Here is a 12,064-nt window from a genome sequence, read left to right as displayed (position 1 = left end):
TAAACACAGAGCAGGAGGGAATCGCAGTGAATGGGGATTTCCGTCAGTCCTGCCCACTGGCTGCTCTTGGACCGACAGGCTTCTCTCTCATTCTAAACTCCCCAGCAGTGGAGCAGTAAACCCGGCCATAGTCAGGCATGGCACATGTCCTGAAATGATGGGGACTGGACCTGTTGCCTTAAACTCACGCCTGCTTTGTTTTTCCAGGTCTATAAGGGAGAATTCCAACTACCTGACTTTCTTAAAGAAAAACCACAGGTACTGTGTCTGCTTTTTCCTCCTGATGTATACTAGATTGGCTCTTGCATTGAAGTAATTTTTTTTTTTTTTTTTTGAGACGGAGTCTCACTCTGTCGCCCGGGCTGGAGTGCAGTGGCCGGATCTCAGCTCACTGCAAGCTCCGCCTCCCGGGTTTACGCCATTCTCCTGCCTCAACCTCCCAAGTAGCTGGGACTACAGGCGCCCGCCACCTCGCCCGGCTAGTTTTTTGTATTTTTTAGTAGAGACGAGGTTTCACCATGTTAGCCAGGATGGTCTCGATCTCCTGACCTCGTGATCCGCCCGTCTCGGCCTCCCAAAGTGCTGGGATTACAGGCTTGAGCCACCGCGCCCGGCCTGAAGTAATATTTTTAAAGAGATAATGAAAATAAAAAGACAGAAACAAGAAACCATAAAGAAAAGAAGAGATAATGGTATGTGCTGGTGGAAGAAAGGTCAGCCTCTGGGACTTGTTGATTTTAACAATAATTTAACACAGTCTTAATTTCAGAGAGCTCAGTGTCTCCCAAAACCAGGGAAATACTTTATTGATAACCAAATTCTGATTGTTTGAGGTCCTGCACAAGCCACCCAGTGGGTAAAGCTACTCCAAACTTCCAGTGCCTAATTTGAAATAAAAATTTGCAGCGACCCTCTCTGTTCCCACTGTGTGTACTGTACATCCACGCCCCTTTGGCTTTTCTCATTTGGAGCCCAGAAGACTTATAAATATATTATGCACACAGTTACTGGCCCTTGGGAAGGATGCCAAGAGTTTGAAGGATTAAAGCCAGCACGGTGGCTCATGCCTGTAATCCCAGCAGTTTGGGAGGCCGAGGTCAGTGGATCACTTGAAGTCAGGAGTTCAAGACCAGGATGGCCAACATGGTGAAACCTCAACTCTACTAAAGATACAAAGATTAGCCAAGTATTGTGGCAGGTGCCTGTAATCCCAGCTACTTGGGAGGCTGAGACAGGAGAATCACATGAACCGGGAGGTGGAGGTTGCTGAGCCAAGATTGCACCGCTGCACTACAGCCTGTGTGACAGAACAAGACTGCCTCAAAAAAAAGAAAAAATTAGCTAGGCATGGTGGCGTAGGCCTATGGTCCCAGCTACTTGGGAGGCTGAGGTAGGAGGATCGCTTGAGCCCAGGAGGTGGAGGTTGCCATGAGTCTAGATTGTGCCACTGCACTCCAGCCTGGGTGACAGAGTGAGACCCTGTCTTAAAAATAAAAAAAATTAAGCAGATTCAGAGTTTTCCCTGTAACGTCCACTCTCACTGACTTGCATTCCAATCCTGTTTCCTGGGTTGGAAAGAAACAGGGAGTCTTGCAGCTGACATGCCTAGAGGAGCCCTCATCCTGCCTCTGGGCATCACCTGTCATCCCCATATAGAAGTCAGAAAAAATGGGCACCCATGGCCTGAGTGCGGCCAACTTCCCTTGCCAGCATGGCATTGATGCATGTTGCCTCCAAGCTGCCGCTGTCAGTGATTAGCTTGTTAATAGGAAAAGGCTTCCTTCCTGACCCTTGTCTAAAAACATTCAGCCTCCAGTAATTGATACATATGACTTGAGTGCTTCAAAGTACTTGCAAGGCATATTCTTACTCACATATATTTACTATTCATCCATTCATTCACTTGTTCACCAGTTGTTTACCTAGCATCTACTATGGTGAGGAATTGGAGTAAGTCCTCAGGAGTCACGGGAGGAGCTCCTGATTTATCCAGAAGCCTCCGACCACCTCGTGCAGACAAGGGGGCACAGAGCTCTGGGCCCAGGCTGGGCATGAGGTCCCAGAAACCTGGGCAGATTCATGAACAGACTCACTCACAGGCTGTGGAAGTTGGAGCCAGAGAATATTCCAAGAGGCTGTCTTGAAGGAATATAAAATCCAAAAGCGCCCGGGCACGGTGGTTCACACCTGTAATCCCAGCGCTTTGGAAGGCCCAGGTGGGCGGATTGCCTGAGGTCAGGAGTTTGAGATCAGTCTGGCCAACATGGTGACACCCTGTCTCTACTAAAAATACAAAATAATTAGCAAGACTTGGTGGTGTGGGCCTGTAATCCCAGCTACTCAGGAGGCTGAGGCAGGGGAATTGCTTGAACCAGGGAGGTGGAAGTTGCAGTGAGCCAATACTGCACCTCTGCACTCCAGCCTGGGTGAAAGAGCGAGAGTCCATCTCAAAAAAAAAAAAAAAAAAAGAATTCCAAAAGCTGGTTTGCATAACAAGTCTGAAGAAGTCAAGAAAAGGAATTTGAGACTAAAACTAAAGGGACACCCCGCTTCACAACATACCTAAAAATATTTCCAAGTGGATCACACACCTAAATGTGAAAGGCAAAATGATGAAGTTGTTACAGGCCTGCTCACGCCTGTAATCCCAGCACTTTGGGAGGCTGAGGCAGGCAGATTGCTTGAGTCCAGGAGTTCAAAACCAGCCTGGGAAACAGAGCCAAACCTCACCTCTACTAAAAATACAAAAAATTAGCCAGGTGTGGTGCATGCCTGTAGTCCCAGCTATTTGAGAGGCTGAGGTGGGAGGAACACCTGAGCCCCAGAGGTCGAGGCTGCAATAAGCCGAGATCACACCACTACACTCCAGCCTGGGCAATCAACCCTGTCGCACAAAAACGAAGAAGATAATAGAGGAGACCATCTTTATGACCATAAGAGGAAAGGATTTTTTAAGCCCTAAAAAGTACTAATTATTAATTTAAAGGTGGATAATATGAACTGCATTATAATTGAGGATGTTTATGTAATAAAAATCATCGTAAGAAGAGTAAAAAAGTGAGCCTAAGTAGGAGAACATATTTGAAACAAAGGACTCATCTAGGGTCGAGCTCAGTGGCTCACAAGCCTGTAATCCCAGCACTTTGGGAGGCCAAGGTGGGTGGATCACGAGGGCAGGAGTTTGAGAACAGACTGGCCAACATAGTGAAACCCCATCTCTACTAAAAATACAAAAAAATTAGCTGGGCGTGGTGGCAGGCAACTGTAGTCCCAGCTACTTGGGAGGCTGAGGCAGGAGAATCGCTTGAACTCAGGAGGCAGAAGCTGAAGTGAGCCAAGATCGTGCCACTGCACTCCAACCTGGGTAACAGTGTGAGACTCTGTCTCAAAAAAAAAAAAAAAAAGGACTCATCTGTGGAATATAGATCTTTCCTACAAATCATAAGGGAAATTTTTTTAAATTGGGCAAAAAGCCTGGACAACATAGCAAGACCCTATCTCTAGCAAAAAATTAGCTGGGCGGGGCCAGGTGCAGTGGCTCACACCTGTAATCCTAGCACTTTGGGAGGCTGAGGTGGGTGGATCACTTGAGATCAGCAGTTCAAGACCAGCCTGGTAAACATGGCAAAACCCCATCTCTAAGAACAAATACCAGAAAAATTAGGCGGGCATGGTGGCACACACCTGTAATCCCAGCTGCTCCCGAGGCTGAGGCAGGAGAATTGCTTGAACCCAGGAGGCAGAGGTTGCAGTGAAGTGAGATTGCACCACTGCACTCCAGCCTGGGTGACACAGCAAGACTCGATCTCAAAAAAAAAAGAAAAAAAAGCTGAGCGTGGTGGCATACTTGGGAAGCTGAGGCAGGATGATCCGTTGAGCCCAGGCAGTGAGCTGTGATTGCGCCACTGCACTCCAGCCTGGGTAACAGAGGGAAACCTTGTCTACTAAAAAAAGAAACAAAAAATCATGCAGAAGCATGCACGCACACAGACACACACACACACATAGAAAAGGCCCCATAAGGTCTTAAATGAGCTGAAACCCAAAGAACCTTCAGATTCAATAATTAGCTATAATGGTTCATAAAACTCGGGAAAGTGCAGTACTTAACAATTACAGGTTTATAAAGGATGCAGATCAGGACCAGCCATAAGATAGAAGTGGGCCCAGGAGGGTCCTGAATGCAGAGCTTCTGCGCCTCCTCTCTGTAGAATCAGGGCATGTCACCCTTCCGGCACACGCGTGTGTTCACCAACCTGGAAGTGCCACTGAACTTCCACACCCAGCATTTTTATTGGGGTTTATTTATGCAGGCAAGATTGATTAACTCATTGGTCATGTGTTAGAACTCAATCTCCAGACAACCTCCCCTCCCCAGAATGGAGGCGGGCTCCAAGCCCCAGCCCCCTGATCCCATGGTTGGTCTTTGTGGTGAGCAACCCCATCCTGAGTCATCTCATACCATAAACCCAGATGTGATCCAAGGGCCTCAGAAATAACAAAGACACTCTTGTTACCCCGGGAATTCCAAGGATTCAGCATTTCCCTCCCAGGAACCAGGGGGAAAGGCCAGTCAGATTCTTGAGCATACTGCAGTAATGCACTGAGTTCATCTGAAAGTGAACAGAGCCTGCGGGCCACCCCTGGTGTTTCAGTGGGGGCAGTCACTTCTCATGCTGACCAGCTTCAAGGACATTAAAACATCTTTTCTTTCCTTCAACAGACTGAGCAAGTGGAGTAGCAGGACCAGGAGCCTCTTCCATACATGAGGTGAGGGTTGGGGAACATTGCTGGGTTTTTCTGTTTCCCACTCGGGCTCTTGCAGGGGGCCAGGTGGCTGAGGTGGAGAGCACAGCTCTGGAGTCCGTCTGCCCGGGTTGGAATCCTGGCTCTTCACTTTCTGTGTGGCAGCGAGCGCGTTACTTCACCTCTCTCTCTCTTCATTTATTCATCTGTGAAATGAGGGTGATATTAACAAGAGCATGGTGGTGAGAATTAATCATCATTCAAGACCCTGGCTTATAATCAGCAAACAATAGTATTGTTATTTTTATTATGAACCATGAAATACTTCAGCTGAAAGGGACCTGGAGGCCATCAAGCCCAATTCCTTGTTTTCTGATAAGGAAGCTGGTCCTGGAGGGAGCAGGTCGTTTGTCAAGACCATAGTCCAGAGGCAGGGACACCCAGAACACAGGAGCGACTGCTTACTTCTCGTTCCCTGTTCAGCCAGGGCCCCAGCTGCCCACCCCCGCCTCCAAGGGCTTTCTCTGTGTGCTGGACTTGCAGATGTTTTTCCACTACTGCAATTTTTGTTTGTTTCTTGGTTAGTTTTTCCTTTTAGTTTGCCCTTGCTTGTTTTAATGTATTATGGATGGCTTATGTAAGTAACCTACATTGTCTCATTGGACTAAGCACTACATTGTGGACAAGGCCAGCCCTGCCTTTTAAGCCCTCTTTCTATCTGAGTATGTGGCCCTCATCAGGCACATGTCCAGGGATACCAGCTCATGAGTGGCAAAGCTGGTTTCTCAGCCCAGATCTCCAGGTGCAGCTGCTCAGAGCTCCTACCCTTCTCCCAGACTTACAGTCTCTGCTTAAGCAAGCTTGCTTAAGATCAGTTTTGCTCCAAATGATATGGCAAAGCCTTTGATCAGTTGGAACTTGAACAGCCTTTTTAAAAAATCTGATACTGGCTGAGCACAGTGGCTCACACCTGTAATCTCAGCACTTTGGGGGCCAAGGTAGGTGGATCACAAGGTCAGGAGTTGGAGACTAGCCTGGTCAACATAGTGAAACCTCATCTCTACTAAAAATACAAAAATTAGTCAGATGTGGTGGCAGGGGCCTGTAATCACAGCTACTTGGGAGGCTGAGGCAGGAGAATTACTTGAACCCAGGAGGCAGAGGTTGCAGTGAGCTGAAATCACACCATTGCACTCCAGCCTGGGTGAAAAGAGCAAGACTTTGTCTCAAAAAAAAAAAAAAAAAAAAAAATAGCTGGGTGTGGTGGCGGGCGCATATAGTCCCAGCTACTCGGGAGGCTGAGGCAGGAGAATTGCTTGAACCCGAGAGGTTGCAGTGAGCCGAGATCACACCACTGCCCTCTAGCCTGGCTGACAGAGTGAGACTTCATCTCAAAAATAAATAAAAATAAATAAAATCTGATATTGATAGTGATTTTTTCTCATAGTTTACTTGCTGACTTTTGTTTTTATTTTTACTTTATATAATAGTGATGTATTGTGCATACTCCATACCAGGCATAAAATACCAAGCATTTTATTTGTATGTATATAAGATGTAATATATATAAGTGATATGCTAAATTATATATACATCTATATATAAAATTGTATTCAGTTCTCAAACCACTCTGGCAAGCTGGTAGTATTCCTGTTTTACTAGTGAGAAAACAGGTTGAATGTGACTTGCGGTGCGTTGATGGATTATGGACATAAGAAGCACATGGACACTGCTCCGTCATCTCAAAATCCCAGATGGCAGCAAGCTGCTAATATTGACAGGCTCTAGGATTCAGGTTTCCTTTTTGCTGAGGAGCAAACGCTGAATTATTCTGTGGGTCTGCATATTTAACAGCAGTTATCAGGCCTTGGCTAACTTTGTTTTTACAAAATGCTTTCAAAGTTCATAGGTAATCTCCCTACCTGCCCCACCAAACACTCACAAGGCCTCATTTCCTGGCCAGCGTGTTGGAGGATGGACCGCATCGGCAGCTGCCTCCGCAGCTCTTCACCCTTGCCTGTGTGTGGAGGCCGGGAGGGGTCCACCTGTGGTGAGGAGGACTCAGGAGAACCGGGGACACAGCAGAGCCCTTAGGACGGATACTCTTTTATCTTGTGGGTCCCTTTGGCATTTCAGTAACAGTCACTGTGTTCTCCGGAGCTTCCTTTAAACAACCTTAGGACCCATTTCTTCCCGTGACGAAGAATCAGGTGCTGACCCCTGGACACTTAAAGAACCTTAGGACCTATTTCTTCACACGAGGAGGAATCAGGGTCTTGTGCCCTGGACACTTTAAGAACCTTAGGACTTAGCCGGGCATGGTGGCGGGCGCCTGTAGTCCCAGCTACTCGGGAGGCTGAGGCAGGAGAATGGCGTGAACCCAGGAGGTGGAGCTTGCAGTGAGCCGAGATTGCACCACTGCACTCCAGCCTGGGTGACAGAGTGAGACTCCGTCTCAAAAAAAAAAAAACCTTAGGACCCATTTCTTCACATGAGGAGGAATCAGAGTGCTGACCCCTGGACACCTGATGCCTCGACAATGCCCCCACAGTAGCATCAATAGCAGACGACAGTCGCAGTTATTTAGAAATGGGCAGGAGCAGCCCTGGCTTTGGCCACCATTTGCTTGCTTTGCTCCCAGCAGCTACTTGCAGGCATCTGAAAGCACCAGAGTGAGGGCACGTGTGCCTCCCAGGCAGCCCTCCTGAGGCAGCTATTCTCAACGTCCATCCTCCTGTCCCCTGACCTGCAGCAACCTCCCCAGCTGCCTGGCTCGTCCAGGCCTGTAGCTGGGAAGGAAGAGATGAAGACACAGGAACACACCGGGACTCCACACCCGTAACCACGTTCTGTTTGTTCGCCCTAGGAAAGACTGCTGCCTTTTCAGCGGAAGGGAAATTCCTAGGACTGGCTGTCCCCTGCCGAGCTTGGTGGAGTGTCTGCACCTTGGCTGTGTCTCCTCTGCTTTTGCCAGTTTCCTCCCACTGAGAGGATGGAGGTATCCGCACAGCTTTGGGCCTCATGAGGGATCTGCCTCCTGAGCAAAGAGCTCTTGATCCCGATTCCATGCACAGCCCTGCGGTAAGGAGCCCAGAAGAAACATGTTTCCTGTTAAAACTGCTCTTGTCCTCTTTTCTTACCAGATTATGAAGTTTGTGTTCAAGGAGAGGGTTTTAAAATGGGATCCTGTAAGCAGACTTGGGCAGTCTCCTTTTGAAATAGGTTGTCTGTACATGTTCTAATGTTTTGTAGAACACGTGTGCCTGTTTAAGTGTATTGATGTGAATAATATTAAATAATTATTTAATTCATTGTATTGTTTCTGAGAAGTTGGGAAATTACCATTATACATTTACAACTTAATGACTTTTGTATTTTATTTTTCAAAATAAAAGCTTTCAATGTGAAGCATTCTGGTAGTTACATGTTTTCAGTTAATGTGATTTCAAAGAAGCACAGACCTTGTCAGACGCTGGTGTGATAAACCAAAGTTTCCTCAGTTGGCTGTATTGTGGATACTCCCCTGGAGCCATCACTTTTTTTTTCAGGGGTGGTGGTGGGTAGAGACAGGGTCTCGCTACATTCCCCAGCCTGGACTCAAATGATCCTTCTGCCTTAGCCTCCCAAAGTACTAAAATTACAGACGTGAGCCACGGTGCCTGGCCTGCATCATCATTTTGTAATGAAGTTTTCTGTAATTTATTTCAGAGAGAATCTATTGCCATCCACTTTGGGAATCTTGTTCTATTTCATGCTTGCAGACTGTATTTAAGGACATGGAAGTTATTATTTCCACTTGTTTCCTAGAAGCCTTTGTTATGGAACACAGAAAGTCCAGATAGTAGTAGTAACTGCCATGTTGAGTGTGTTCATATATGTGCCAGGCATGAAAAGCGTATATAACATGTTATCCCATCTCTGCCCCAAAACTTGTACCTATCCGTTTAGGTCATATCCATCTCAGTAATTGCAGTATTTTCTGTCACTTGAGCCAGAAACCGAAGAGCCACACTTGATTTCACCCTTTTCCTCCCTCTTTCCATTCACATCCAAGATCTTTGATCCTACCTTCAATGTATTTCTTGGATCACACAACAGAATAAGAGTTTTTAGAATACACATCTGGACGGGACCCTCCCCACCTGAGGCATTTCAGTGGCTTCCATTTCACTGAAAAGAGCCCAGACTCCTGCCAGGGCCAGCAGGGTCCTCATCTCCATCTCATCTCAGGCCTCTCTCCCAACCTCACCGCTTGTGCTCTAGAAGTATCTTTAATAGAAATATCTTTATTTTCAGAACATAGCAAGTTCTTCTTGTCTCTACATATCTCCTCTCTCTGGAATGTTCTTCCCTTTGGCTATTTATTTATTTAAGATGAAGTCTTGCTCTGTCGCCCAGCTGGCCTGCAGTAGCACAATCTCAGCTCACTGCAACCTCCACCTCCTGGGTTCAAGCAATTTTCCTGCCTCAGCCTCCCGAGTAGCTGAAATTACAGGCACGTGCCACCATGTCCTACTAATTTTTGTATTTTTAGTAGAGACGGGGTTTCACCATGTTGGCCAGGCTGCTCTTAAACTCCCAATCTCAAATGATCCTCCTGCCTCAGCCTCCCAAAGTGCTGGAATTACAGGCGTGAGCCACTGCACCCAACCCCCTTTGCTCTGTCTGATAGGCCCCTTCTCAATTCTGTGGTCTCAGTAAGCCTCATTTCCTCAGAGAGATCTTCCCTGGCCTCTTAAACTAAAAGTAATTCTCCCACTGCTTGCCTTCTTCATGGTCATACTTTGCAGTGTTTCATCTGTTTGTTGCCTTTTTTATTATCTGTCTGCTACACCAGCAAGTTCTTAGAGTACCAAAACTATGTTTTTTCTTGTCTGTTGTACTTTTGGCACCTAGCAAACTGTCTGGCACTTTCTAGAAACCAAGTAAGGCCAAGTGCGGTGGCTCACACCTGTAATCCCAGCACTTTGGGAGGCCGAGGCGGGCGGATCACGAGGTCAGGAGATTGAGACCATTCTGGCTAACACGGTGAAACCCCATCTCTACTAAAAATACAAAAAATTAGCCAGGCGTGGTGGCGGCGCTTGTAGTCCCAGCTACTCGGGAGGCTGAGGCAGGAGAATCACTTGAACCTGGGAGGTGGAGGTTGCAGTGAGCCGAGATAGCACCACTGAACTCCAGCCTTGGCGACAGAGTGAGACTCCGTCTCAAAAAATAATGTCTAAGCTATTCTGCTGCCATAATGTGGCCTTACTGCTCCCTCATATACGGTGCCTTTCTCCTCCCTCCTTTCATTCTCTTCACTTTCTTCTTCCAGATGCTCGTACACCCGGTCCCCCTACCTGGGAAATCACAACCTGATTAAGAGCTCAGCTATATTAAGTCCTATTTCCTCATGAAATCTAACTCAACTGCTGCAACCTCCAAGTAGCAATTAGCTTCAGCATAATCTTTTTTCCCTCGTTTCCTGTGTTAGTGTTACGTCACCTAGTTTTGTGGGGACAAGGTCACATACCTCTCTAGAACATATCAGAATGACAGAACATCTTTAGCTATAGCCCACCTAGATACCAATACCTGCCCCCAAGGAAATGTATGACTTTTATTCCCCATTATGAGAAACAAACTCACCCCTCCAAACCCAAAGAATGGACTCAGAGACCCAGAGAACAGCGAAAGTGAGACATTTAATGACGCTCTTGCAATATCGGGTGCCTGGCAGCAGGCACACCCAGCACAGTTTCAACAAGCAATTTATCCCCTAGTGCACAGGTCCCTCCCCCAGTTCCTCATAGGCTGAGTACTGTGGGGTCACAATCTTCCCAGATGTCACCTATTGGTTGTTGGGTAGGGGCTTTAGGTGTTTTCTTTAGGGTTGTCCTGCTGCATTTTGTTGCAGCCCACAATGCATTGCAATCCTAGTTAGCTCAGGGGCTCTTGAAGTATTTGACTTATGACTTAAGTAGCTGCGCAGGCTGATAAGAACAGACAACACGAGCTATTTTGCGGTTAGTAAACTTTCATCTTAGACTACACTTCTTTGGTTCAGGTGAGGGTAACTAAGGGGGGTGGGTGACAAGCAGGCATTGGCTGTCCAAGCAGGAGCCTGCTGTATCCTGTTTCTTCTGTAGTCTACTGACCTAAGTTGATTTAAGGCACTTTGTCTTGGAAATGGACCATTGTACACATTTCCTTCATCCAGCTAAGTTTTAAATTTTTTGTAGAGATGGGGTCTCACTCTATTGCCCAGGCTGCTGTTAAACTCTTGGCCTCAAGTGATCCTCCTGCCTCAACCTCCCGAAGTGCTTGGATTACAGGCCTGTGCCACCTGTTTGGCCACCTTTGTTTAAACAAGAGTTTAGAGGACTCCCAACTAGGAACTATTGGAGTACTCTGAGCCAGATATGATTCTAGCTGGGTTGAAACAATGACCAAGATAAAAAGGAGGAAGACGGGAAAGGCTGGGAGGGCCACAACCAACAGGCCTTGCAAGTAAGCAGATCTGGTGGCAAAGGTCAGGGAAAACCAAAGACGACTCCCAGGTCTCCAGGTGACGAGGCCAGACATGGTACATGGTAGTGCCGGCAGACGGAGGGGGAGTGCATACCACCACACAGTCGGCCCACACACTCTGGCTGCAAAGGGCCAGGGACCGTGTGGTCTCCAGCTTGCTGCCTGAATTTGGACAACCCAACTCATTCTCACTGCCTGTCTTCACAATTTCAAAATGAAGCTAAAACAAACCCGTCTGTAGCTTGTTTTGTTTTTTTTCTGAGATGAAGTCTTGCTCTGTTGCCCAGGTTGGAGTGCAGTGGTGCGATCTTGGCTCTCTGCAACCCCCGACTCCCAGGTTCTAGCGATTTTCCTGCCTCAGCCTCCCAAGTAGCTGGGATTACAGGTGCCTGCCACCATGCTCAGTTAATTTTTTTCTATTTTTTTCGGTAAAGATGAGGTTTTGCCATGTTGGCCAGGCTGGTCTCGAACTCCACCCACCTCAGCCTCCCAAAGTGTTAGATTACAGGTGTGAGCTACTGTACCCAGCCTCCAGCTTGTTTTAAGAATCTAGTAACATCACTATGTTTAACAATTGGCGTAGATATTCAGAAGCTGCTGGCTGGGCACAGTGGCTCACACCTGTAATCCCAGCACTTTGGGGCCGAGGTGGGCGGATCACCTGAGGTCAGGAGTTTGAGACCAGCCTGATCAACATGGAGAAACCCCGTCTCTACTAAAAATACAAAATTAGCCAGGCATAGTGGCACATGCCTCTAATCCCAGCTACTCGGGAGGCTGAGGCAGGAGGTTGCAGTGAGCTGAG

At 47.3% G+C, this 12,064-nt stretch overlaps 1 protein-coding gene across 2 annotated transcripts in view; it reads left to right on the top strand.

Annotated features, from left to right (window-relative positions):
- TPST1 (tyrosylprotein sulfotransferase 1) overlaps nucleotides 1–8,157 on the top strand; it is a 142,536-nt gene extending 134,379 nt beyond the window's left edge. Inside the window, exons 4-6 of one of the 2 annotated variants that reach the window (XM_010381022.2) lie at nucleotides 208–258; nucleotides 4,724–4,770; nucleotides 7,613–8,157. In XM_010381022.2, coding sequence (XP_010379324.1) covers nucleotides 208–258; nucleotides 4,724–4,741 — 69 coding nt within the window. In that variant the 3' untranslated portion in view covers nucleotides 4,742–4,770; nucleotides 7,613–8,157. The remainder of the gene's footprint in view (nucleotides 1–207; nucleotides 259–4,723; nucleotides 4,771–7,612) is intronic. The other variant, XM_010381030.2, reaches the window with a different exon arrangement.
- The last annotated feature ends 3,907 nt before the right edge of the window (nucleotides 8,158–12,064 follow it).

This window comes from Rhinopithecus roxellana, chromosome 6 (assembly GCF_007565055.1).
Source record: "Rhinopithecus roxellana isolate Shanxi Qingling chromosome 6, ASM756505v1, whole genome shotgun sequence".
In the NCBI taxonomy this organism is placed as follows: domain Eukaryota; kingdom Metazoa; phylum Chordata; class Mammalia; order Primates; family Cercopithecidae; genus Rhinopithecus; species Rhinopithecus roxellana.
The sequence above is the reverse complement of the archived record's forward strand: the minus strand, read 5'-3'. Positions and strand labels throughout refer to the sequence as shown.